Source organism: Mustela nigripes, chromosome 14 (assembly GCF_022355385.1).
Source record: "Mustela nigripes isolate SB6536 chromosome 14, MUSNIG.SB6536, whole genome shotgun sequence".
Lineage (NCBI taxonomy): Eukaryota > Metazoa > Chordata > Mammalia > Carnivora > Mustelidae > Mustela > Mustela nigripes.
The window spans coordinates 64,301,468-64,324,644 of record NC_081570.1 but is presented as its reverse complement, the minus strand read 5'-3'; the positions used below and the strand labels follow the sequence as shown (position 1 = coordinate 64,324,644).

General features: G+C 39.8%; 1 protein-coding gene across 2 annotated transcripts in view; it reads right to left on the bottom strand.

The window, feature by feature from the left end:
* The window catches only part of AK5 (adenylate kinase 5), a 240,395-nt gene extending 218,619 nt beyond the window's left edge, over nt 1-21,776 (bottom strand). Inside the window, exons 1-5 of one of the 2 annotated variants that reach the window (XM_059375168.1) lie at nt 21,206-21,776; nt 16,158-16,344; nt 11,284-11,451; nt 4,088-4,257; nt 3,866-3,979 (exon numbers count right to left, since the gene is read on the bottom strand). In XM_059375168.1, the coding sequence (XP_059231151.1) occupies nt 3,866-3,979; nt 4,088-4,257; nt 11,284-11,451; nt 16,158-16,344; nt 21,206-21,265 (699 nt within the window). In that variant the 5' untranslated portion in view covers nt 21,266-21,776. The remainder of the gene's footprint in view (nt 1-3,865; nt 3,980-4,087; nt 4,258-11,283; nt 11,452-16,157; nt 16,345-21,205) is intronic. The other variant, XM_059375169.1, reaches the window with a different exon arrangement.
* Nucleotides 21,777-23,177: the final 1,401 nt, after the last annotated feature.

Genomic DNA, 23,177 nt, shown 5'->3' with positions numbered 1-23,177 from the left:
GACTCTGGCAGGGTCCAAAATAGTATCCGGATGGGAGTTTGCTGGCAGAGAGACCAAACATGAGACGAGTGTAAGGGCCTATTTAGCCAGAGCGGCCCTACCTTGGTTGAACAGCCATTTTGTTGTTTATGCAATAAAACTTAAATCCCCGGCCCCGCCTCCCCCCAGGGGAACTTATTTAAAAGCAAGTCTGGGAAACCAATCCCAGGTAACAAAGTCCAAATACAAGGGTGGGTCAGGCCAGGTGGAAGCATTCAATCAGTGGGGGTGCATACTGTCTCCTAGCTACCAAGGAGTGTGGTCCCTGCCTTTTGGGAGCCAATTCTCACCAAGGTGATAGGCTAGTGCAAATGTCTACTATGGGGTGAATTGTAGTTCAATTGGCCACCCGTGTGTGACCTAGCATGACTGTGCAGCTTTCTCTGTGTGTTGCAATCTCATTGGCCACCTGTGCGTGGCCAGGCTCAACCATATGGCCTTTGCTCTATAAAAGTTAGTCTGTGAGGCAGGGAGGGGTCGCCCTCTCTGTAAGGGGCGGCCCTGACTGTTCTGTTTGATGGTTGGTTTGATTCTTGATGCTTGGTGCGAAATAAAGCTTTGCTTGACCTTCGCTTTGTATCAGTCTCGCTCCTTTAACCATGGACCCATTATTGGGAGACCCAAGATTGGTGACCCAACAGTGAGAAGGTGGGAACTTCCAGCCACACTCCCTGGTCTCCAAAAAGAAGAGAGAGCTTGGGTTAGAAAAATTCAGCAATGAAGCTGCTGGGTTTATAGACATGTTGAGGTAGTGGGAGGGTGCTGCACCCAGAGAGAACATGGAAGTTCTGCATGCCCAACCCCACACCATGCCCTACACATCACTTCCATTTGGCTGCTTCTGAGTTGTACCTCGTCATAATCCCCTCAATGTAAGTAAAGCATTTTCTTGAGTTCTGTGAGTCATTCTAGCAAATTATCGAAACCGATGAGAGCATTGTGGGAACCCCAGAATCTATAGGTAATGGGACAGAAATACAAGTGTCCCCGGAACTTGTCAGTGACCTCTGAAGTGGGGACAGTCTTGTGGGATTGAGCCCTTCACTGGAAGGGTCCAGACTAACTCAGATAGTTAGTGTCAAAGTTGAATGCAATGATCAGATGTCTTGTTTGTGCTGAGGATTGGAGAACTGGGAGGGAAAACCCTCACACATTTGGGGTCAGACATGGTACCAGAAAAACAGACAGCACAAGGGCTTGAGCCTACATAGGGTACAGAGTAATCAGGGCTGACCCCAACATTTTGCTTTGCATAAACACTTCAGCTTTGCCTCTGCAACCTCTGAACTCTGGTAGGTCAGCAGTGGTGGCACAACTCAGCACAACTGTTCTACTTACAGTGGCCAAGAACCTCTATATAGGGTGTTCCAAGGTCAGCTAGAGAAAGATGCGAGACTGGACTTTTTCAGCCTCGGACGAAAGGCTGGAAAAGTCAAGTCTCGGAGCTGGATGTATTACGGAGATACCAGACCATCTTAACAGAACTTGCTGACAGATGTCCCCAACAAGTATCATGACCCCTGGCCCATCACCCGTGTCTAGGCTTTGGAAGAGAAGGTGGAGATCAGTCAGGTGTCCAGAGACTTGCTAGAGAGCTACGCGTTTCCTGCCCTTTTCCCCACTACCTGCCTCACCGTAATCCACATGAGGAAGAATTTCAGGAGTCAGAGACATCACTTTGTCTTTCTGAGGCTGAACCAGGTCCAAGAAGACATATGTTAAACTGAGTGGAAGACTGAAGTTTTTATTTTATATTGGACTTTTTAAAAAAATTTTTAAGATGTTATTTATCCACTACAGAGAAAGAGTGAGAAAGAGCATGAGAGGGGAGAAGGTCAGAGGGAGAAGCAGTCTCCCTGTGGAGCTGTAAGCCCAATGCAGGACTCGATCCTGGGACTCTGGGATCATGACCTGAGCCAAAGGCAGTGGCTTAACCAACTGAGCCACCCAGGCGCCCTGGACACTTTTTTTTTTAAGTGAAAAAAACTGAGATGTAATTATGGACTGGGTTTTTTTAATACCGGAAAGTAAGACTATCTGTTAATATTTGAAAGATTCACTTTTTTTTTTTTTCGGAGGGGAGGGGCAGAGAGGCAGAAGGAGAGGGAGCGGGAAAGAATCTCAAACGGACACCCCACTGAGCATGGTGACTGACACAGGGCTCAAACCCATGACCCTGAGATCATGACCTGAGCTGAAATCAAGAGTTGGACCATAACCGACTGAAACACCCAGCCACCCCTGTATGTTTAATATTTTTAAGTGACCAGGAAAGCTATGAGATCTACCTGAGTTATTATTCAGGGGAGAAGAGAGAGACTCACAGAAAGTTTGAAAGAGAATAGAGAAAAAAACCTAAGAAGCTCATGCTGCTTGTGCCCGCCAAATGCCTATCATTCCAAGGGCGGACTGGGTTTGAGTGGGAATGCCTGCCTCGGCTCTCGGGGCTCCACCACTAGCCAAGAATCACATGGAACTGCTGCCATAGCACCCATTTTCAACAGCAACATCAGGTAACGCAACAGCAACAAAAATGGATTTTTCTGGTTTTTCTCTCGTCAAGGCAGAACAATTAAATCCAAGTCCTCAAACTAGGAAAGCACGGGAGGTTCTAGACTACTGTGGGAGAGGGAAACCTGAGGAGGGAGAAAGGCATTCCAGCACAACCAATGTCCCCAAACAATTCACCTGAATATTCAGAGAGGCTTTGTGAAGCTGACTTCACAAATAAGAAAATGATAAATAAGTCCGTAGAAAAATAGGCAAAGCAAAGCAGGTAATACTCATAAGAATTACAAATTATCAATAAAGTATCTGAGAGCATCCTTAGTAGTAATTCAAGAAATGTACATTTAAAAGATGAAATACTGTTTCTTACTTATCAGGCTGGCAACATCTTAAATATGAATTCTATCCAGTTGGAAAGGTTCTGGAGAAATACACTTCATTCAATATTGATTGGACTATAACTTGGAAAAGTCTTTTTTGGAGGACAATCTGGAGATAGCTATGAAAATCAAAAATGCATTTGTCTATGAGCACGCACATATGCACACGCATGGTTGTGTGTGTGTTGAATGCACAGAAAATGACCTAGAAGCATCTATACCCAGCTTAACAATGTTTGTTTTTCTTAGGAGAGGAGGGCAGTGGAATGGAATAAGGGTATTAGTAAGCTTTCACTTTTTACACCAGACTTAAAATTTTTATGACCACAATGTTATTTTTGTAATTAAAATTTTACATGAAGAATCAGTCACCCTGCTTTTAAAAGATTAAGTAGATATACAAAATATTTTAATTGATTTATTTCCCTTAAGAATATTCATATTAGGTGTTGAGCATGCATAGTCTACTGAAATTTGAGTAAGTTTTGGCAACATGAACCCTGCCTTGTTATAGGTAGGTGGTTTAGTATTTTACACCTCACTTAAGAGGGTTTCCTGATTTGGTAACCATAGAAGTACAGCGTGATGTTTTATACTGCAGGGCGGTATGGAACAGGCTTGGTTTAAGTAATTAAAGATTAAAGACATAATCTTAGCTAAAGTATTTTGAAATAAAATCCATAGAGGTTTGCACTTTTTAAATAAAAATCACAAATTCTATTATTAGTTTTTCTTTTTTGGCAGGGACGGTCTCCAATTTCTAGGCATATATTCCAAGGAAATGACCTTCTGTCAACCCATACTGATGTACTTTCCTGTTTTCAGACCAGAATTCTTTCAGAATAACAGCAAGTCTCCCAAGAAATCTTTTTTTTTTTTACATATAAATCTCAAAGTTTTAAGCAAAAATACATCATTTAAAATAGAGACATTCTTACTTGGTCCTCAAAAGACAGAGCCTGGGCAACATCTCTTGGAAAGCCATCGATAACAATGCCCTCTTCATCAGGTATTTGCATCAATTTCTGTTTTATCTCTGTAATTGTTGTTTCCTTTTATAAATTAAAAAGAAAGATTAAAAAAAAACACAGTGAAGCTTATACTCACCACTCACTGGTATAAAAATCTTTGCAGAATAGAAGCAAATTACACAGCAGTACCTGTGGGGCCAATTCTCCAGTTGTAATTATTTTGGCAATAAGACTCCATTTCCTATTGCTGCTTGTACTGTGGATCTTCTTTCTTAATAATTCTCCCACCGAAATGTATTGGAATCCGTAACGTTCTGCGATCTTCAAACTTTGAGTACCCTTTCCACTTCCCGGACCACCTATCATTTAAAACAGGCAGAATTGTGATCTTCTGATACAAGAAGAAACTCCTTTTTATACAGCTAATACTTCTGTCTTGAGATGCAGAGTCTAGATCAGGGGTAGCAGGGTGGTCAACCCCACTCTTCCACCATTCTCGGTGCTAACCTAAAGGCAAAGCAAGTGTAGGCTTCACCAAGGAAAGGACAGAACTATGATCAACTTTCTTAGATGAAAGAGACATTTTTTCCTTTACCTAGTTTAGTAAATATCTACTTTAGAAAACTGAACAATGCAGTTGTGAGAAACAGTTTCATGTTCCTTGCCAAACCTTTTTTTTTTCCCCTCTGTAATCAAAGAAAAATCTATGGAACACAGAGATAATGATCACAATAACAGAAATGCGTTCCATGCCAACAAAGAGCTAATGTGCAATTTGGTGAAATGTAACAGTTGTTTTTAAACCCAAAGGGACATCAATATTGAGACAAATTATCTAAATCTTTTTTTTTTCTTTTAACTCTATGCATGGGTCTCCCTGCCTCGTCTCCTTTAAATTCCAAAGAAGGCTTATGCAATGAATACAGAGTGAATAGAATAGGTTCTTTTTTTTTTTTAATTTTTTATTTTTTATAAACATATATTTTTATCCCCAGGGGTACAGGTCTGTGAATCACCAGGTTTACACACTTCACAGCACTCACCCAAGCACATACCCTCCCCAATGTCCATAATCCCACCCCCTTCTCCTAAACCCCCTCCCCCCAGCAACCCTCACTTTGTTTTGTGAGATTAAGAGTCACTTATGGTTTGTCTCCCTCCCAATCCCATCTTGTTTCATTGATTCTTCTCCTATCCACTTAAGCCCCCATGTTGCATCACCACTTCCTCATATCAGGGAGATCATATGATAGTTGTCTTTCTCTGCTTGACTTATTTCGCTAAGCATGATACGCTCTAGTTCTATCCATGTTGTCGCAAATGGCAAGATTTCATTTCTTTTGATGGCTGCATAGTATTCCATTGTGTACCACATCTTCTTGATCCATTCATCTGTTGATGGACATCTAGGTTCTTTCCATAGTTTGGCTATTGTGGACATTGCTGCTATAAACATTCGGGTGCACGTGCCCCTTTGGATCACTACGTTTGTATCTTTAGGGTAAATACCCAATAGTGCAATTGCTGGGTCATAGGGCAGTTCTATTTTCAACATTTTGAGGAACCTCCATGCTGTTTTCCAGAGTGGCTGCACCAGCTTGCATTCCCACCAACAGTGTAGGAGGGTTCCTCTTTCTCCGCATCCTCGCCAGCATCTGTCATTTCCTGACTTATTAATTTTAGCCATTCTGACTGGTGTGAGATGATATCGCATTGTGGTTTTGATTTGTATTTCCCTGATGCCGAGTGATGTGGAGCACTTTTTCATGTGTCTGTTGGCCATCTGGATGTCTTCTTTGCAGAAATGTCTGTTCATGTCCTCTGCCCATTTCTTGATTGGATTATTTATTCTTTGGATGTTGAGTTTGCTAAGTTCTTTATAGATTCTGGACACTAGTCCTTTATCTGATATGTCGTTTGCAAATATCTTCTCCCATTCTGTCAGTTGTCTTTTGATTTTGTTAACTGTTTCCTTTGCTGTGCAAAAGCTTTTGATCTTGATGAAATCCCAATAGTTCATTTTTGCCCTTGCTTCCCTTGCCTTTGGCGTTGTTCCTAGGAAGATGTTGCTGCGGCTGAGGTCGAAGAGGTTGCTGCCTGTGTTCTCCTCAAGGATTTTGATGGATTCCTTTCGCACATTGAGGTCCTTCATCCATTTTGAGTCTATTTTTGTGTGTGGTGTAAGGAAATGGTCCAATTTCATTTTTCTGCATGTGGCTGTCCAATTTTCCCAGCACCATTTATTGAAGAGGCTGTCTTTTTTCCATTGGACATTCTTTCCTGCTTTGTCGAAGATTAGTTGACCATAGAGTTGAGGGTCTATTTCTGGGTTCTCTATTCTGTTCCATTGATCTATGTGTCTGTTTTTGTGCCAGTACCATGCTGTCTTGATGATGACAGCTTTGTAATAGAGGTTGAAGTCCGGAATTGTGATGCCACCAACGTTGGCTTTCTTTTTCAATATCCCTTTGGCTATTCGAGGTCTTTTCTGGTTCCATATAAATTTTAGAATTATTTGTTCCATTTCTTTGAAAAAGATGGATGGTACTTTGATAGGGATTGCATTAAATGTGTAGATTGCTTTAGGTAGCATAGACATTTTCACACTATTTATTCTTCCAATCCAGGAGCATGGAACATTTTTCCATTTCTTTGTGTCTTCCTCATTTTCTTTCATGAGTACTTTATAGTTTTCTGAGTATAGATTCTGTGTCTCTTTGGTTAGGTTTATTCCTAGGTATCTTATGGTTTTGGATGCAATTGTAAATGGGATTGACTCCTTAATATCTCTTTCTTCTGTCTTGCTGTTGGTGTAGAGAAATGCAACTGATTTCTGTGCATTGATTTTATATCCTGACACTTTACTGAATTCCTGGACAAGTTCTAGCAGTTTTGGAGTGGAGTCTTTTGGGTTTTCCACATATAGTATCATATCATCTGCGAAGAGTGATAATTTGACTTCTTCTTTGCCTATTTGGATGCCTTTAATTTCCTTTTGTTGTCTGATTGCTGAGGCTAGGACTTCTAGTACTATGTTGAATAGCAGTGGTGATAATGGACATCCCTGCCATGTTCCTGACCTTAGCAGAAAAGCTTTCAGTTTTTCTCCATTGAGAATGATATTTGCGGTGGGTTTTTCATAGATGGCTTTGATGATATTGAGGTATGTGCCCTCTATCCCTACACTTTGAAGAGTTTTGATCAGGAAGGGATGCTGTACTTTGTCAAATGCTTTTTCAGCATCTATTGAGAGTATCATATGGTTCTTGTTCTTTCTTTTATTGACGTGTTGTATCACATTGACTCATTTGCGGATGTTGAACCAACCTTGCAGCCCTGGAATAAATCCCACTTGGTCATGGTGAAGAATAGAATAGGTTCTTAAAGCAGGAGAATTTCCTAGAGCTCATGAGAATTTCGATTTTGTGATACATTAGTATGAAGTAATCCACATTTTACAATCTTACTCAATACTAATCGTTGGTAATTACCATTTACACTTTAGAAGCTTAAGTCCTGAAATAGTTATAAAATATATGCCTCAGATTTTATTTCCAATCATATTGGATTATTTTAATTTATATTTCTAAACAACCTAGACTAATTAGAATCTGAAGTCTGAGCAATCTAAATAAAGCATATAACAATCAGCCCAGTCTGATTTTGATCTGTCACTTTTTTTTTCTTTAAACACTCTATTCATATGGGAGAGAGAGAGAACATGAGCAGGGGCAGGAGGAGGGACAGAAGGAGAAAAGGGAAAAGTACACTCCCCTTGGAGCACGGAGCCTAATGACTCCAGGCTAGATCCTAGGGCACTGAGATCATGATCCAAGCTGAAGTCAGAGGCTTAACCACCTGAGTCACCCAGGCACCCTTACTTGTTACTTCTTCGTAATTATTAAACCGAAATATTTTCAAGTATTTAAACATAAATTATTGACTGCAGAAAAATATTTCTAAAGGTCAATCTCTAATAAGAAATGAAATGTTTTGGAATTTTTCATTGAAAATAATTACAATTTATTAAGCAATGCTGAAAATAAAAATTCAATAGAAAAGTAAGTTGATGGTCTCCCTACTAATTCAATATATCAAGCTTTGGCAGGGGAAGTAGAAGTCATATTATATATAATTATTTCATAATTATTTTTTGCAAATGGAATAAGTAAAAAAGAAAGGTGTTTCTTTGTTTTTTTGTAAGGAGAGTTGGGGATGAGTAGACTTAGTTGGCCAGGGCTTATCTCCTCTTTAAAATTTTTAAGTGCACGGGTGAACTTAAAGTGCACTGGCTCAGTTGGTTAAGTATCTGACTCTTGATTTCGGCTTAGGTCATAATCTCAGGGTCCTGGGATGGAGCCCCGCCTGAGGCTCCTTGCTCATAGAGGAGTCTGCTAGTCTCCCTTTCCCTGTCCTTGCTCTTTCTGTCTCTCTAGCTCTCTCTCAACAAATAAATAAATAAATAAATCCTTAAAAATTAAAAAAGAAAAAGAAAAATTTTAAGGCGCAGAATTCTAAGATCAATGCGCATCATTCAACCCCCACACCAAATAATACACCTGATGACATGTGGTTTTCACCTTTTTTTACTGCTTTAGTAAACTCAGGATAGGAATTTGTTTGCATTTTTAACCATTCTCTTTCCAAGAAACTCTAAATCCTACCCTATTAGATTTAACATTATGAACTACTACTAAATTAAATTAATTCCTTTGCAGATAAAAAGTGTGGGTTCTAAATAGCTGTTTCAGGCCTATTAACCTATGATGTGGTTCATGGATTGGCTTGAAATAAAAAATTATATGAATAACTCCATCAAATTTAAGCTGATTTGAGGGGCACCTGGGTGGTTCAGTGGGTTAAGTCTCCCTCTTTGGCTCAGGTCATGATCTCAGGGTCTTGGGATCAAGCCCCACATCAGGCTCTCTGCTGAGCAGGGAGCCTGTTTCCCCCTCTTTCTCTGCCTGCCTCTCTGCCTACTTGTGATCTCTGTCTGTCAAATAAATAAAACCTTAAAAAATTTTAAGCTGATTTGATCCTTAAAGAATGAAAGTTATCTTTCATAAACTATATTTCCACACTTTATCTCATAAACCATCAAACTAAGAGATTATAAATCCCACTGAATTCAAAAAAAGCAAGCATGCTAAGAAAGTTATGGCACCTTCAAGAAAAAAAATTTTTTATCAACTAACAGAAGCAAATAGCAGACAACACAAACATATGATTTGCACAATTGAAGAGAATAGCATTTATTTATTAGATGGGCTTAACTAACAAATTAATTTCACATTCTCTCTGAAACCAGAGCGAGCTTAATTTTATTCTATTAATCGCTAATACTTATAAATATTGGGACCCATCTATCTCTTAAATTTTATAATTAACGTAAGAGAGATTCATGTCTGTGCCAAGAAGTCCAACGTTAAAAAAAATTCTGCAACACCAGAAAGGAAATTTGTTTGTTTGAATATAAATCCACGTGGGTATCTGTACCTGCTCCACTCTTTTTTTAGGCTGGTACAATACAAATTTATAAGGTTCAAGTACAATTATAATTCCTCAGAATTCATAAAATTGCCCCAATTTTCTCAGATAACCTAAGGTTCGGTTTTTCCTTTCTTCTCATAACTCAGTCCTCTAAAATCTAACAGGTATTTACACTCATTGGTTCTGCATCATTCCTGGGATACATAAAACTTTATAGTGTGTAAGTCTAAAACCAGAATCACACTCTTGGGAAGCCAGCTGATTTTACTGAGTAAAAAAGAACTGTGGAGTACTTTGAAGCAGAGGAGATTTGAAGCATTTACATCTTCTCCAGAGATCTTAGTTTGTTGGAATATTTTAGTCATTTTCATACAAAATTCACAATGCACAAAAAATTCATATATATGTTGCTTTACATGAGAGCATTTTGGTATTATACCTTTTTCATGGGCAGTCAAGCCTCCATTTGTTTGTCCTATTAATAACTACCAATATTTTAGTAACAGCAACAAGAAAAATAAGATTGAAAGAATATTTCATCATAAAATGGCAAAATAATTTCCAATTATTCTTCACCTATAGCTCTTTTATTTATTTGTTTGTTTTTGTAGCTCTGTTTTAATCAAGCATTTCCTCATCTTCTAGGTCCAACTTTTAAGCACACACAGACAACATTTCATTTTCAAAAAATGAGAAATTTATAGCATAGTTGTGCCTCCCATATATCATAAGAATAATGACTTTTAGAAAGCCAGTTTCTACACTTTCTTCCTACACTACTGTTTTAAACAATTCAGGGTTAAATATATTTGCAATTTCATTTTCATTACACTAAGAGATGGACCAATATCACTCCTTCTAGTATGGTGAACTTAAATTCTTGTTATAGCATGGTGTGTTTATTTGCATGCTTTGTCCTAGTTGCTATCATCATTATATCTTCTGGAAATAGTACTTCCTTGCATGGGGGCCGTATTCATTTTGCCCCTGTTAACATTACTGACAAGAAGAGCTTTGAACATTCATCCTTGATTTTTGCTTTTGGTCATCTCTCTGAAAGATGAGTCAAACTGGAACAGGAGACAATGATGACATATTCCAGGTTCACAGGTCTCCTCATGATTTTTACAGATTTTGAGGAAGTTAGAATTTGTGAGAATGGTCAGAAATGCGTTTTGCAAAAGACTTTCAACATTTTCCACATCCGTTCCTTGTGAAATGACATCAGACTAGTATTTTCATACTCATTCATTGTAAGCAATGTTAAAAAGTAACTGTTATTATTATTTTGATTAACACTCAGATGTTATGTGTTGTGTAAAACACTATTCTACTAGATTTGCTTGTCTGAAACATCAAAACTTAGATTTTTCTTTAGGTGCCAGTTTGCTATATGGAAGATTCATTTATATGAGTCTTTACCAACATAATATTATAATTATTATTATTATCCTCTAAAGTTAATAGTGAAGAAAAACTCAATTTGTGGAGTTAAAAAGATAAAAACATACCATGTTTAGAAAACTTTTAAGTGCATTCAGTTATCTATGTTAAAAGTTAAACAGATAAAAAAAAAAAAAAGTTAAACAGATAAAATCATAGGATAATAAATCTTGAGGAAATTAATACTTTCAATTTATTATAGAGAATTTTTAGGACATTGTAATGAGATTCTATAAAAGATCATATAATTATAATTATAATTATAATAATTCTGTTTTATTGAAAATTATGCTAAAAATATTTCTATCTACTCTCTCTTGAGCTCTTGTTTCTATTGTTTGTCATTACCCAACTTAGTATTTGCAAATACACATAATTAACATAATTTTTGAAATGTAAATATATAAGCAAAGACAGCAGTAGAATAAGAATTTTGCTTTCTGTCCTCATACCTATGACAAGAATGATTTTGGGTCGAGGTCTAGTAGGATCAAAAACCTCATACTCCTCAATTAACTCTGCAGTCTCGGAGAGGTCCGTATCACTTTCTATGGAGAATTGATGGATTGGAGGGAGCCGGTCATACCGCCGATATGGAAAGTTTGAATTTTCAGGCATTACTGCAAAAGAGTAAGAGAACTTTGAAACGGGAAAAAAATATGCATAATAAAACATTTTTTGTACTTAGCCCATGAGTAGAGAAAAATTTTCAAACTAAATTAGTTTGATTATTTTCAACTGGAAGAAGACCCCATCCTGTAAGCGATCTGCAAACTTTTTCTTAAAGGGCCAGATATGCAATATTTTGAACATCGAACAGTCTCATAATCCACTTGGCCATGGTAGCAGGAAAGAAGTCATAGACAACATATAAACAAATGGATGAACTTGTGTTATGATAAAACCTTATTTATAAAAATGGGGGGTGGGAGGTTCGGGGAACCAGGTGGTGGGTATTAGGGCACGGATTGCATGGAGCACTGGGTGTGGTGCAAAAACAATGATTACTGTTACGCTGAAAAGAAATTTAAAAAAAAGAAAAGAAAAGAAAAACAGTCTGAGACAGACTGACAGACAGACTGAGACAGACTTAGCTCTTGGGTTATAGTTTGCCAACTCCTGTTTAGAGGAAACTTTCTGAGTAGTGCCTAGTCTTGTTTGGTAGTCTATATACCCTGGTCTCTGCAAATGGTGCTCCCTAGAGCTGTGTAGTATACAATCTCACAACTTTCACAACCTTATGCAGCTGTTAACTCCCGCGTTGTTCAAGCCTCAGCCGGGATTCCTATAGTTCATGGTTCCTTCCTTCCTCACCCTGTGTGTCAGGATTCTGGGGGGCACAGAGAAGTCCTAATACCCAGAAGATGGGTAGGCTGAGTGTGGCCACAGGGTGAAGAGCCTTTGCTTTAATCTGGTAGAAAGCCAGCGGAGAGTTTTTTTGGGGGTAGGGGGGGTAAAGCAGTGACATAATTTAATATGAAATGTTTTTTAAGAAGATTAATCTGGTAGTGGTTAGAAGGGATTGAGTAGGGAGATGCACAGCACAAAGAGTAGCAGCTAGGAGTCAGGTACAGTAATGCACAGGTGAGAAATGAGGGCTTCACTTAGAAGGGTAGCATGGGAAATGGACATGAGTGCTTAGATATGAAGAACATGGTTAAAATTGGGATCCATGACATGAAAGGAGGTGATATTACAAAGACAATTACCAGGTTTCAAGTCTAAATAAATAAGGAACACATTGCATTTCATAAAGCATCTTTCTGCTTTTTCTCTTCTGCTCCAGAAATAGTGGGCTTCTCTCACTCCTGTCTATATCATAGCCTCTTCCTCTAGGTCAGGAACTCCTGTTCTCTATCCCCTGGTACCTATGCAAACTCCCCCATCCTTCTCTAGCTAACACCCACTCAGCTTTCTGTCTCTAAGCATAACCCTGAACCCAAGCCTAGGTTGGATCTATTCCCCTGTTAATGTGGTTGATCTTATCGCATATGGTATTTCCTAAATCACCTACTCTGCTTCTAATTTTAAGTATATTTTTTTCACCATCAATGTTTTTTATTCTGTAGTCAAAATGATCACCGACTTCATTATTCTTATTTCAACAATTATTCCTGATCAACATCTCTTCTAAAAATTCTTAAAAAACAACCCCAACATTATAGTCTATATAATTTTTATGTACATACTATATACATATGTATAGGACTTATATATATACATATTACATATATATATATGCATGTATGTATATTATTTGTATACATATGATATATATACATAGTGTGTAAGTATACCATATATGTATATAATACACATACATCATACCTGTATAGAGTGTTCACTATCTATACTCCTATAGTATTTACAAAACATTTCTTTTTAATTTACTTTATTATTTTATTTTTTATTTTTAAAATTGAAGCATAATTAACATAGTGTTTTATTAGTTTCGGTTTACAATGCAATGACTCAACAATTCTATACATTTCTCAGTGCTCATCAAGAGAAGTATCCTCTTAATCCCCATTATTTCACCTGTATCTCCAACTACCTCCCTTCTGGCAACCAACAGTTTATTCTCTGTATTTAAGATTCTGGTTTTGTTTGTTTGTTTTGTTTTAAATTCCACACGTGAGTGAAAAAACAGACAAAAATTCCACATGTGAGGAAATCCTGTAGTATTTGTCTTTCACTAACTGACTTATTTCACTTAACATAATACCCTCTGGGTCACTCCATGAGGGCAGGTACCATGTTTGTTCTTTCTCAGGGGCTACATCCTCAGTCTTAAAAGAATGTCTGACAATAGTAGTGCTAATAAATGGTTATTTTAATGCTCAACTGACTCACTGACTGACTTCATTGAAATAAGAAAAGAAGGAAGTGCTGGTTTTGAAGCAAATATGCTATGCTTGCTTCTAAACATGTTCAGTATAAGACGATAATGAGACATTCCACAACAGAAGCTCTTTGGTCATTTGGAGCTACAGAATTAGAACTCTTATTCACAACTAATTATTTATTCAATTGTGTACATATGGTGGAGGAAAAAAATGGATGCTTATCTTACATTGAGAAAATCCCTTCAGTCAATAATTTATCTTTGCTTTTTATCATACCTTTATGTATGAAAGCAATTTGCCTAAATGATTAAAATGTTTTAATTCATAGGATATTTTTATGATAATTATATATTAACATAGCTATATCAATATTTCAGCAAAATATGCATGAATCACTTTATTTCTAGAAATAATGATGCTTTAAGTTATGAAGAAGTTATCAGTTTCCTTTAACTTAATAATATATTCCATAAATTATAGCTAAAACTTACAAAGCACAAGTATGCAAAGCATTTCATAAAATAAAATGTTATTATTACAGAAAATTCCATTTAGAAACCATTTTCTGTCTTTCAGCATGTGTCTTAGATACAGGGATGTAATAAGGCATTCTTGTCATCATAGTACATTGAAAGGTTCTATGTGATGATTAAAAGATCTCAGAGAAAGAATTCTGGTATGGTATTATTAGATATGGAGATTTTTAAATTAATACATAATTATAATTCTAATGAAAGTTAAACCTATATTCTCCATTCCTGTTTTAGCTTATCCTGCTCACACAGGACTTCTAAACTGGTGATTTGTGGGCCTAACACAGCCCCATAGGTGTGTTTTGTTCAGTCAACATTTTTCCAAAATTTGTGCATGACTGTCTTTAGAAACGACTGTTCTCACTTACTTGACCACAGTCTCCACTATTTTCTATTACACACTTGGCCTACCTGGCTTCTATGTATAATCAAGCCAAGTAACGGTATGAAATAGAAGCATTCGGATTTTATTTTGTTGCAAAACAGTCACTTTTTTTGATACCCAGTCTAAGAGCAGCTTTTGGACTAAGGGATGACATACCTCTTAAATTTAAATTTTAAAAATGTAAAAATATTTTAGACTAAATCCAGTAATACCTGAGGTTTATTAGTACTTTAAGGTTTAGAAATGGTTCCCCATACTTATTTCACTGAATTAAACAAGGGCCAGATTCTAACAGTATAACAATACCAAGGGAAGTAAGTTAGCTGTTTTGGGAAGGTACGTGAAACTTTCAAGGCCATGAAAACATCATTTGTTCACCAAAGCAGAAATTTACTGAGTGATATGCCCAAGAGACAATGGTCACTTGCACCTTCGGGCCTCTACCAACTAGTGATGATTATGACACGGATAGGGAAGTATCCTGCTCTCTGGAGATGCTTCTGAGAAAATGTTGTTTCTGCCTACCCTTTCTGTTTGTGCTTCTTAAAAATTAACACACTATAACTACCCCCCCGCCCACACACACTTAAATATTAACACACTATAACTACCCCCCCCCCGCCCACACACACTGATTCAAATAAAATCTAAGCAGGTCATGACTAAATAAATAAACTGGAGTTTATTTCCCTCTTGTATTTGTTACAAATGCTTGTAATACTTGTATTACAAATACTGCAAACATTTCATGATATAATTTTTGAAAGTGGTGTAAATTTTGAAAATATAATGATCTTGGCCACTGGGAAAGAATAAACCTGGTTTCCTCTGATTCTGTTTTGCACAGACAATTATACTTCTCAATTTCAACCAGAGGCTAAAAGGGAGTTGGCTGATGTTGAACCATTAATTTTGATAAGCATGTACTTCAGAAAGTTCTCAGAATATACCCCGAATTTCCTCGGGTGAACTCCAGTTCTTAGTTCCAAGCTATTCTTAAAATTGCTAGACAAGTTCATGTCTTCTACTTCTTTTATAGCATCCAAATGCCTCATCTATTATGATGCATTCAGTAGTTGCTTAATAAATACTTGTTGGATTAATTAGTATAAACTTAATATGCACTTAGGCAGATGCATTAATACGAACTCTGAGTTTGGAAACATATTATGCCAAGCTCTTCCCAGCTAATTAAGAAATGTTGAATTGTTACATAATAACTATTTTGTCTATCCATTTATTTGGGAAACTCTGCAATTTTAAGAAAAATTCATAGTTTGCTAATGTTATTCATTTTGCAAAATAATGAAGTCAGAAATACAAAACTTCATTAAGCCTTTCGGGTAATGTTGGACAGTGGCATGGTCTTTTGTCTCATCACAAGGGTGATCAGAATTTGGAGCAGAGAGATTAATCATGTTCCAGAGCCAAATATCTCTCTAGGCTTTTAGAAACCTATTAAAATAAATGACCCTCTACAGTCTATATGGTGTGTTTTATAAAAAGAACTGCGGTAATAATAATAATAATAATAATAAAGCATTATTCTACATATACATTACCATTTCTTAGAAAGGATCTCCGTGATTGTCCTCCATTGAGAGGAGGTAAGGTCTTCTTCTCCTGGCTGACAAACGTATCCCACTTCACTTTGTCACAGCCGCCTAACTCCTTGACTTTCTGTAAACAACTTTCCAAGTACTCTATGGGGTCTTCTGGCTTAGAACACATCAGTCCATTCAGAAGGCTCTGGAATACAACAAAATACGCCCATATGAAATAGGTGTTGAAACCACCTTTGCTAAAATAGGTCTATGACTCATCTTTGAACTCTGGGTTGCTTTTGTTCTTTGCATTTATTTTTTTTAATACACAATTAGAGGTGGAATCATGATCTGCTGAGGAATTAAGATAACCCCTAAATTCTTTTTTTGTTAAGATATTATTTACTTGTTGGGGCGCCTGGGTGGCTCAGTGGGTTAAGCTGCTGCCTTCGGCTCAGGTCATGATCTCAGGGTCCTGGGATCGAGGCCCGCATCGGGCTCTCTGCTCGGCAGGAGGCCTGCTTCCTCCTCTCTCTCTGCCTGCCTCTCCATCTACTTGTGATTTCTCTCTGTCAAATAAATAAATAAATAATCTTAAAAAAAAAAGATATTATTTACTTGTTTATTTATTTGATAGAGAGAGAGAGATCACAAGTAGGCAGAGAAGCAGGCAGAGGGAGAGGGGGAAGCAGGCTCCCCCCACTGAGCAGAGAGCCCAATGTAGGGTTCGATCCTAGGACTCTGGGACCATGACCTGAGCGGAAGGCAGAGGCTGAACCCACTGAGCCACCCAGGCGCCCCAAGATAACCCCTAAATTCTTGACCATTAATGTTCAGCTCAGCATTCTCTGCCTTTTACACAATTCAGACAACAACATTGTTTAAAATGGAGGCACCCTATCACAGTGAGATAAAGTGCAGTGTGTAAAAATGCTCCAGTCATTACTTGTCTTATTCCTACCCATTCTTAAAGCTTCCAAGCCTCAGTTTCTTCATTGGTGAAATGGAGTTCTACCTACTTCCAAGAATTTTTAAGGATTAAAAATATAATATTTGTAAAGGGCATATTGAGGGCCTGGAGCATAGTAAATACTCAATAGATGTTGGTGGTTTTAATATTATTATGATCAGGAAGCCTCCTCTGAGCACCCAGGTTGGCTTGTGGACGTCTTCCTGGCATTCCATATTACCCAGAAAAAAAAGTTTTACCTGTCATTTATACTGAAACCATCAATTTGTGTGTTGGTCTCATGTTCTAAACTATAAACTCTTCAACAACATGGAGTAGGTCTTTTTTATTTTTCAGACTCTAGCCCCTGACATTGTCCCTGGCACGTGGTAGGGGCACATTGGTCTGCTTTCTAATTGGGAACAAAAATTTATTCAAAACATAGTCTGACACTTAAAAAAATCCTATTTGATATATAATAGATCACCACAATATCCACTGAGGTTACAGAGGAAAACCTGGTATCCAATATGTCACATGTAGTGGTTTCTAAAAATGCCAAATTTGGAAATAATGACTCCTGGAAACTGGACTGATGTGCAAAATATTTTCCTTTACAGTATTTCATGGAAAAAGCATAGAGGAATATTATCACCAATATACGTTATTAATGTACAACACACACACATCCTTTGAAAGACTGACATCTTTGCTAAATAAAGTATTTTATTTTCAAATTATTCTTGTGCAATTTGCTCAAAGGTGGTATGTAGTTCTTTCCAGGTACATTTGTTCTCTCAAATACCAAATTGTCAGAGTGCTGGGAGGAGTTCAATTGCAGAGGGAGAGGAAAAAACTAATCTGAGCATCCACATTCCATTTGTGTGTCAAGACCTGTGTTATATATACACAGACACATGCTGACACACACACGGACACACACATTGTGTTTAACTCCTCACATTTCTATGTTAATATAGTTAACTGTGCTTACTCTGTTTCTTTGTATGCCTTAGCTCACCCAATGCACTCTTAGCCCTATGTGATATTATTATCCCCATTTTATAGATTAGGAAACCATGGCTCAGAGATGCTAATGAGTTGATCAAGGTTATCCAGCTGGAAACTTGTAAGCCAAGGATTCCAATTCAGTGTTTCTGATTCCAAAACCTACATATTCCACTCTCTATGTCTTGCAAAAATATGATATGGGGTAAAAAGAAAATGCCATATTATCTGTGCCCCATACATAATCCAACAATATGAAGCACTCATGGTCTCTCTCTTTTTTAAAAATCCCTATTCTTGCCAGAAGTGAGTGAACATACTTAATGAATTTTTTTTTTAACTGGAAAATATACATCTCCAGCCTCCCTAAAGAAATCTGATTCCCCAAAGGGTACTGATTTTAGAGGGAAACAGTTCCACTTCTTCATGGATAATTTTAACCCTTCCCTCTAATAATCAGCCACCATCAGGGATCCAAGAAAACCAAGAGACATTATTATTCTGAGTTAATCCTTTAAGAACCTGAATAATCTAATTTTGCTTTTACTAGAATTCAAATTAATTGCTAAATCTCTGTTCTAAGGTACAGTAATATAAGATCAATACATACACCCTAAGGTTCCCTAAAGTTAAAAATCATGACAGTATCAGGGGAAAGTGTTTTTTATTTTTTATTTATTTTTTTTTAAGATTTTATTTATTTATTTGACAGAGAGAAATTACAAGTAGATGGAGAGGCAGGCAGAGAGAGAGAGGGAAGCAGGCTCCCTGCTGAGCAGAGAACCCGATGCGGGACTCGATCCCAGGACCCTGAGATCATGACCTGAGCCGAAGGTAGCGGCTTAACCCGCTGAGCCACCCAGGCGCCCAAAAGTGTTTTTTATTTTAAACATTTACTCTAAAAATGGAAGCACATTTCAAACTTGAACCTACCATAGATATCCTATTTAGTGCATGTTATGTTTCAAGTCAGGAGAAAATCTGAAAAGGTCAATTAAATACATCTAGTTGTCTGACAGTATATAGATTTAATAATCAATTGCTTCGTCTATAATGGTGTCTAAAGTCTACAGCTGAGGCAATGTTTCTGGTTTGATAGATACCTAATTGATAAACTGGATAGTTAGAAACTTCACATACCATTATTACTGGAGAAAATCCAGTTTGGAAACAAAGCATTTGGTTTTGCTGTCTATGTTTATTACATGGAGAACTGGTAGGTTTTACTTCTGTCTTGTGCTGGATAAAGCATAGATTCTTACTGGTGGGATGCAGTCTTTGGAGGTCACCAGAAGTCTTTTCCATCTTCCAGTTGTCTAGGATTGCATTTAAATACATTGTATTACTGCATTTCACCTAAGGGAGTAGACTTCCCTTTCTGGGTGTACACTATTTTTAAATGTCCCATTCATATGCAGAAAAACAAAACATAATACTTGAACAAAAATGCCAGCTATCACCTATCTGCATACACAGTGTAGATTTTAATGAACCAACTGTCAAAAATCTCTGTGGTTACAAAGAAGGAAAAACAGTACCACATTTAAAAAGAATATAGACAGCAATTTGCAATCAGGTGGCATTCCTGTGGATGTTTCTAATTATTCTTTTAGAAGTATAGAAATGAAATTTATCTCAGAATTAATATTTATGACAAAACCTTCCTAGTGTTTTTAACTCTTCTGTTCCATATTTATTTTTTGAAAATTAAAAAGAAAAAGGAAAACTCTTGAAAAATCCTACCCACCCCCGAGACCTGTCCTTATGCAACACCTCCCCATTCTTTTCAAACGCGAGTAACACACTTGCTAGATTTGGGTTTCACAAACCAGGCTTGTGCTCAGTGTGTGGTTTACCTGGAAATCTTGGCTTCAGACCAACCTGAAACCAGTGGCTTACAGAGGTGAGAAAAAAATGAAGATCTGCAATTATGGTGGCCCATATTAAAGGCAACTTGGAAAAACAGGCAACAGATTCTTTTCCCAAATGGTGTTTTAAAATTCCTTTTAGCAGACCAAACCTCCAACAACTCATGACCCTTGGTTTACTGGCTCAGTCTACAGTCTATCATCTTTTAGAAATGGGGGTGGGGTGTTGCAGTGAATGGAATTCATCTGTCAGGGCTCCATCTATGAAGCTTGGCTCGCTTCCATTTTTTGTTTTTGTTTTTAACCGAAAACACAAAGAACTCAGGAATTTTCCAAAATTCAAATATAGAGAGAAGGCAAGGAAGCAAAAGGCTCCGAGACGTAGGCTGCGGTTTAGAACTAACAAGGTTCCTTTAGTTCATCCCTCAAGCCTCCTCTCCCACATTCCCAAGTGTTCCTTATCCCCTGGGACATCTAGTAGAGATGAGGCTGTGATGTGGTCCGAAGACAGCAACAGGAGTCAGGCCAGCCTCGCGGCTCTCTCTCTGACTTGCATTCTCTAGGTGGGATGGAGAAGGCAGGCGAAAGCTACAGTCCGGGAGGCGAGGAAGGAGAACGATCCCTTCCCAGGCAACGGAAAACGTGCTCAGGAGTTCATTCACCGAAAGCGCATAGCAGCGCTGGGTGCCTGCCACCCGGGAGATAGTGCTGCACTCGACGGGTTTGGATTTGGTTTTTGCATCTTCATCCCTCTCCTCCAAGCTATCTCCGCAGAACGCTACTTCCGTCCACACTTCCCCTTCTCTGCAGGGTCCTGACCCTCCGCGCACGGAGGGGCTAGGGATCTCTACCCCTCGGTTTCGAGTCCCTGCTCGCTCCTGAGCGCCAGCGTACCCACCTGGCCTGGCCCTTGCCCCTAAAAAGCGGGGCCGAGCGCCTCCGGCAGCCCACCCTGCACATCCGAGGGGTACGCTGGGGGCAACCTGCTTCCAGAGCCCTGCTGGAAGACTGAAACTTGATCTGCGAGGTGCGGGCTCCTGAGCCCAGCCATCGGACAAGGACCCCGGCCACCCGCTGGAAAGGCGACTACCCGGAGCAAGCGGGAAAGCGAGCTTCTGCAAGCCCCTTCACTTCCGTGCCCCGTGTCTGCAAGGTGCAGACGGGGCGCCGCCTCCGCCTCCCCAGACCCGGAGATGCTTTCCCCAGATCCCCCCGGCCGTCTACCAGCCCTAGCCCCCTACCTCGAAAAGCTGAGGGATTTCCCTCCGGGCCAGATACTCCTTGGCATCGTTGGTGTTCATGGCTGTGCCGCGCGTGCCTTGGGGCACGGGCCGGGAGGTTTCTGCGCTGCGGCGACCTGGGCTGGGGCTGGCGGGGTCCGCACGGAGCACCGGAGCAGCCCTAGATCTCACGCGCAAACACTCCCACGCTCAGCTCTGCCAGCCCAGGCCAGTGACCCCCTCCGCCTGTCCCCGGGGCCTGTGGTCTCCGCGCTCCCGCCGCCCCCGCCTCGCCGCTGGTCCCCGCGCCGGAGCTGCGGGCTCGGAGCAGCGGCGGCTTCCCGGGCTCCCAGGCAGCGCGGCCGCCAGAGAAGGGCGGAGGGAGCGGAGGAGGGAGGGTAGCGCGGCGGCCGCCAGGCAGCAGTCCGCTCGGCAGCAGTCCGCTCGCCTCTCCCACTCAGCGCGCCGCGCTCTGCGCCTCCTGGAGCCGGGTCTGCGGCGGCGGCCAGTCACGCTGCGCGGGCGGGCACAGGGTGCGGGGGTGGGGACGGGCGCGCGCGGGGGGCTCGCAGGCACACCCCTTCGAGTCACACCACCGCCCGGGCGCGGCGCTGACCTGCGCGCGCCGCTGGGGGGACGCGGCAACCTGGGACCAGGTGGCCAAACGAAGAATCGAGGGCTCTAGGAACCTGCGCCCCAAGCCTCCTCTCCGTACCCGCCCCCTCCCCCAGCCACAGAGTTACTCCTGCATCCCCATGGAGCTCCCGGGAAGAAACCTTATTTTTACAGAATTTGTCATTCATGGCTAAGGTTACCGATCTTTCATCAAAGGGAGCTGGAGGTAAGAAGTGGGGATTCATAGGGTGGAATCCGTCCTTTTAAGATAATTTTTTAGATCTTGGGTATGTCTATCCTTCAGGAAAGTTTTGCTAGCTGCTTTCTAATTTTTTCCCTGTCAGTCACAAATCCTCATAGATTTCAGTGTAAGGCCTTGGAGGGAGGCTGAAATCTTGTTAATAGAAGGATTAGTAAGTAGGCAAGTAGTTAACTAACCCCCACAGGAATGGGAAGGGGGAGGAGAGAAGTGGGTGATGGTGGTGGTGGAGAGCTGGAGACCGCTTAAATTGGATATGTGCTTGGTAGGAGGCGTGGGCGCCATCATTAATTGGATCGGAAGGGTGTGCAGTCAGTGGGCCGTGGGCTGTCAGGGAACCCAGGGACTGGATGGTGCACTAAGGCAGCCATGAATGTAAAGAATCTTCCTGTTAAACACGCCATTATCAAGGTATACCCATCCTCCGCCTAGCTCCCAAGATGACTCATTTCCCCCATAAAGATGTCTTTTCAATGTTTGAAAGATGGTCCCGGCCACCCTAAGAATATGACCTCTAACTGTGTGCCAGGCCTGACATTGTGGGAGGGTGTGTGAGAGAGAAGGTGGCCCTGATGGCTACTGACACCTGCCAGGGAGAGAAGCAACACTGCAACTGTGTTCCAAAACCCATGTCTGAATGTCCCTTTCATGTTCATCTTTGCAGATCTTTCCTTGATTCTATTTCTTGTCACACAAGCAACTGCTATGGCAGCCTTAACTGTAGCTACCATTTTGTTTTACCCAAGGGAGGGAACTCAAGAATTCATTGAGTCTTGTAAAGTAAATGAAGTTTTCTGAACACTTGTGAAACCATGCGTCATATGGTAGCCTTAAATGAGGCAGGTGTTCCATTCCAGTTCCCCAGAAATTGATTTCTGCCCTCGGAATATGCCACATAACTTACAATCCCAGCTTTTGACATTCTTTACCTTATTTGAAAGCAAGTTATGGTCATAGTTAAGCATTGTTTCTTCTCTCTGCAACAGTACTTGAAAAGTACCAGGATCCATGGCATGGAGCCTAATTTGTGAGCAAGCACAGCTGAGGTTAAATGCCCAGGATTCAAGAGGCCACTTTCTGCAAGACCTTTCAAGGTCACCCTTTATAGAGAGAAATCTG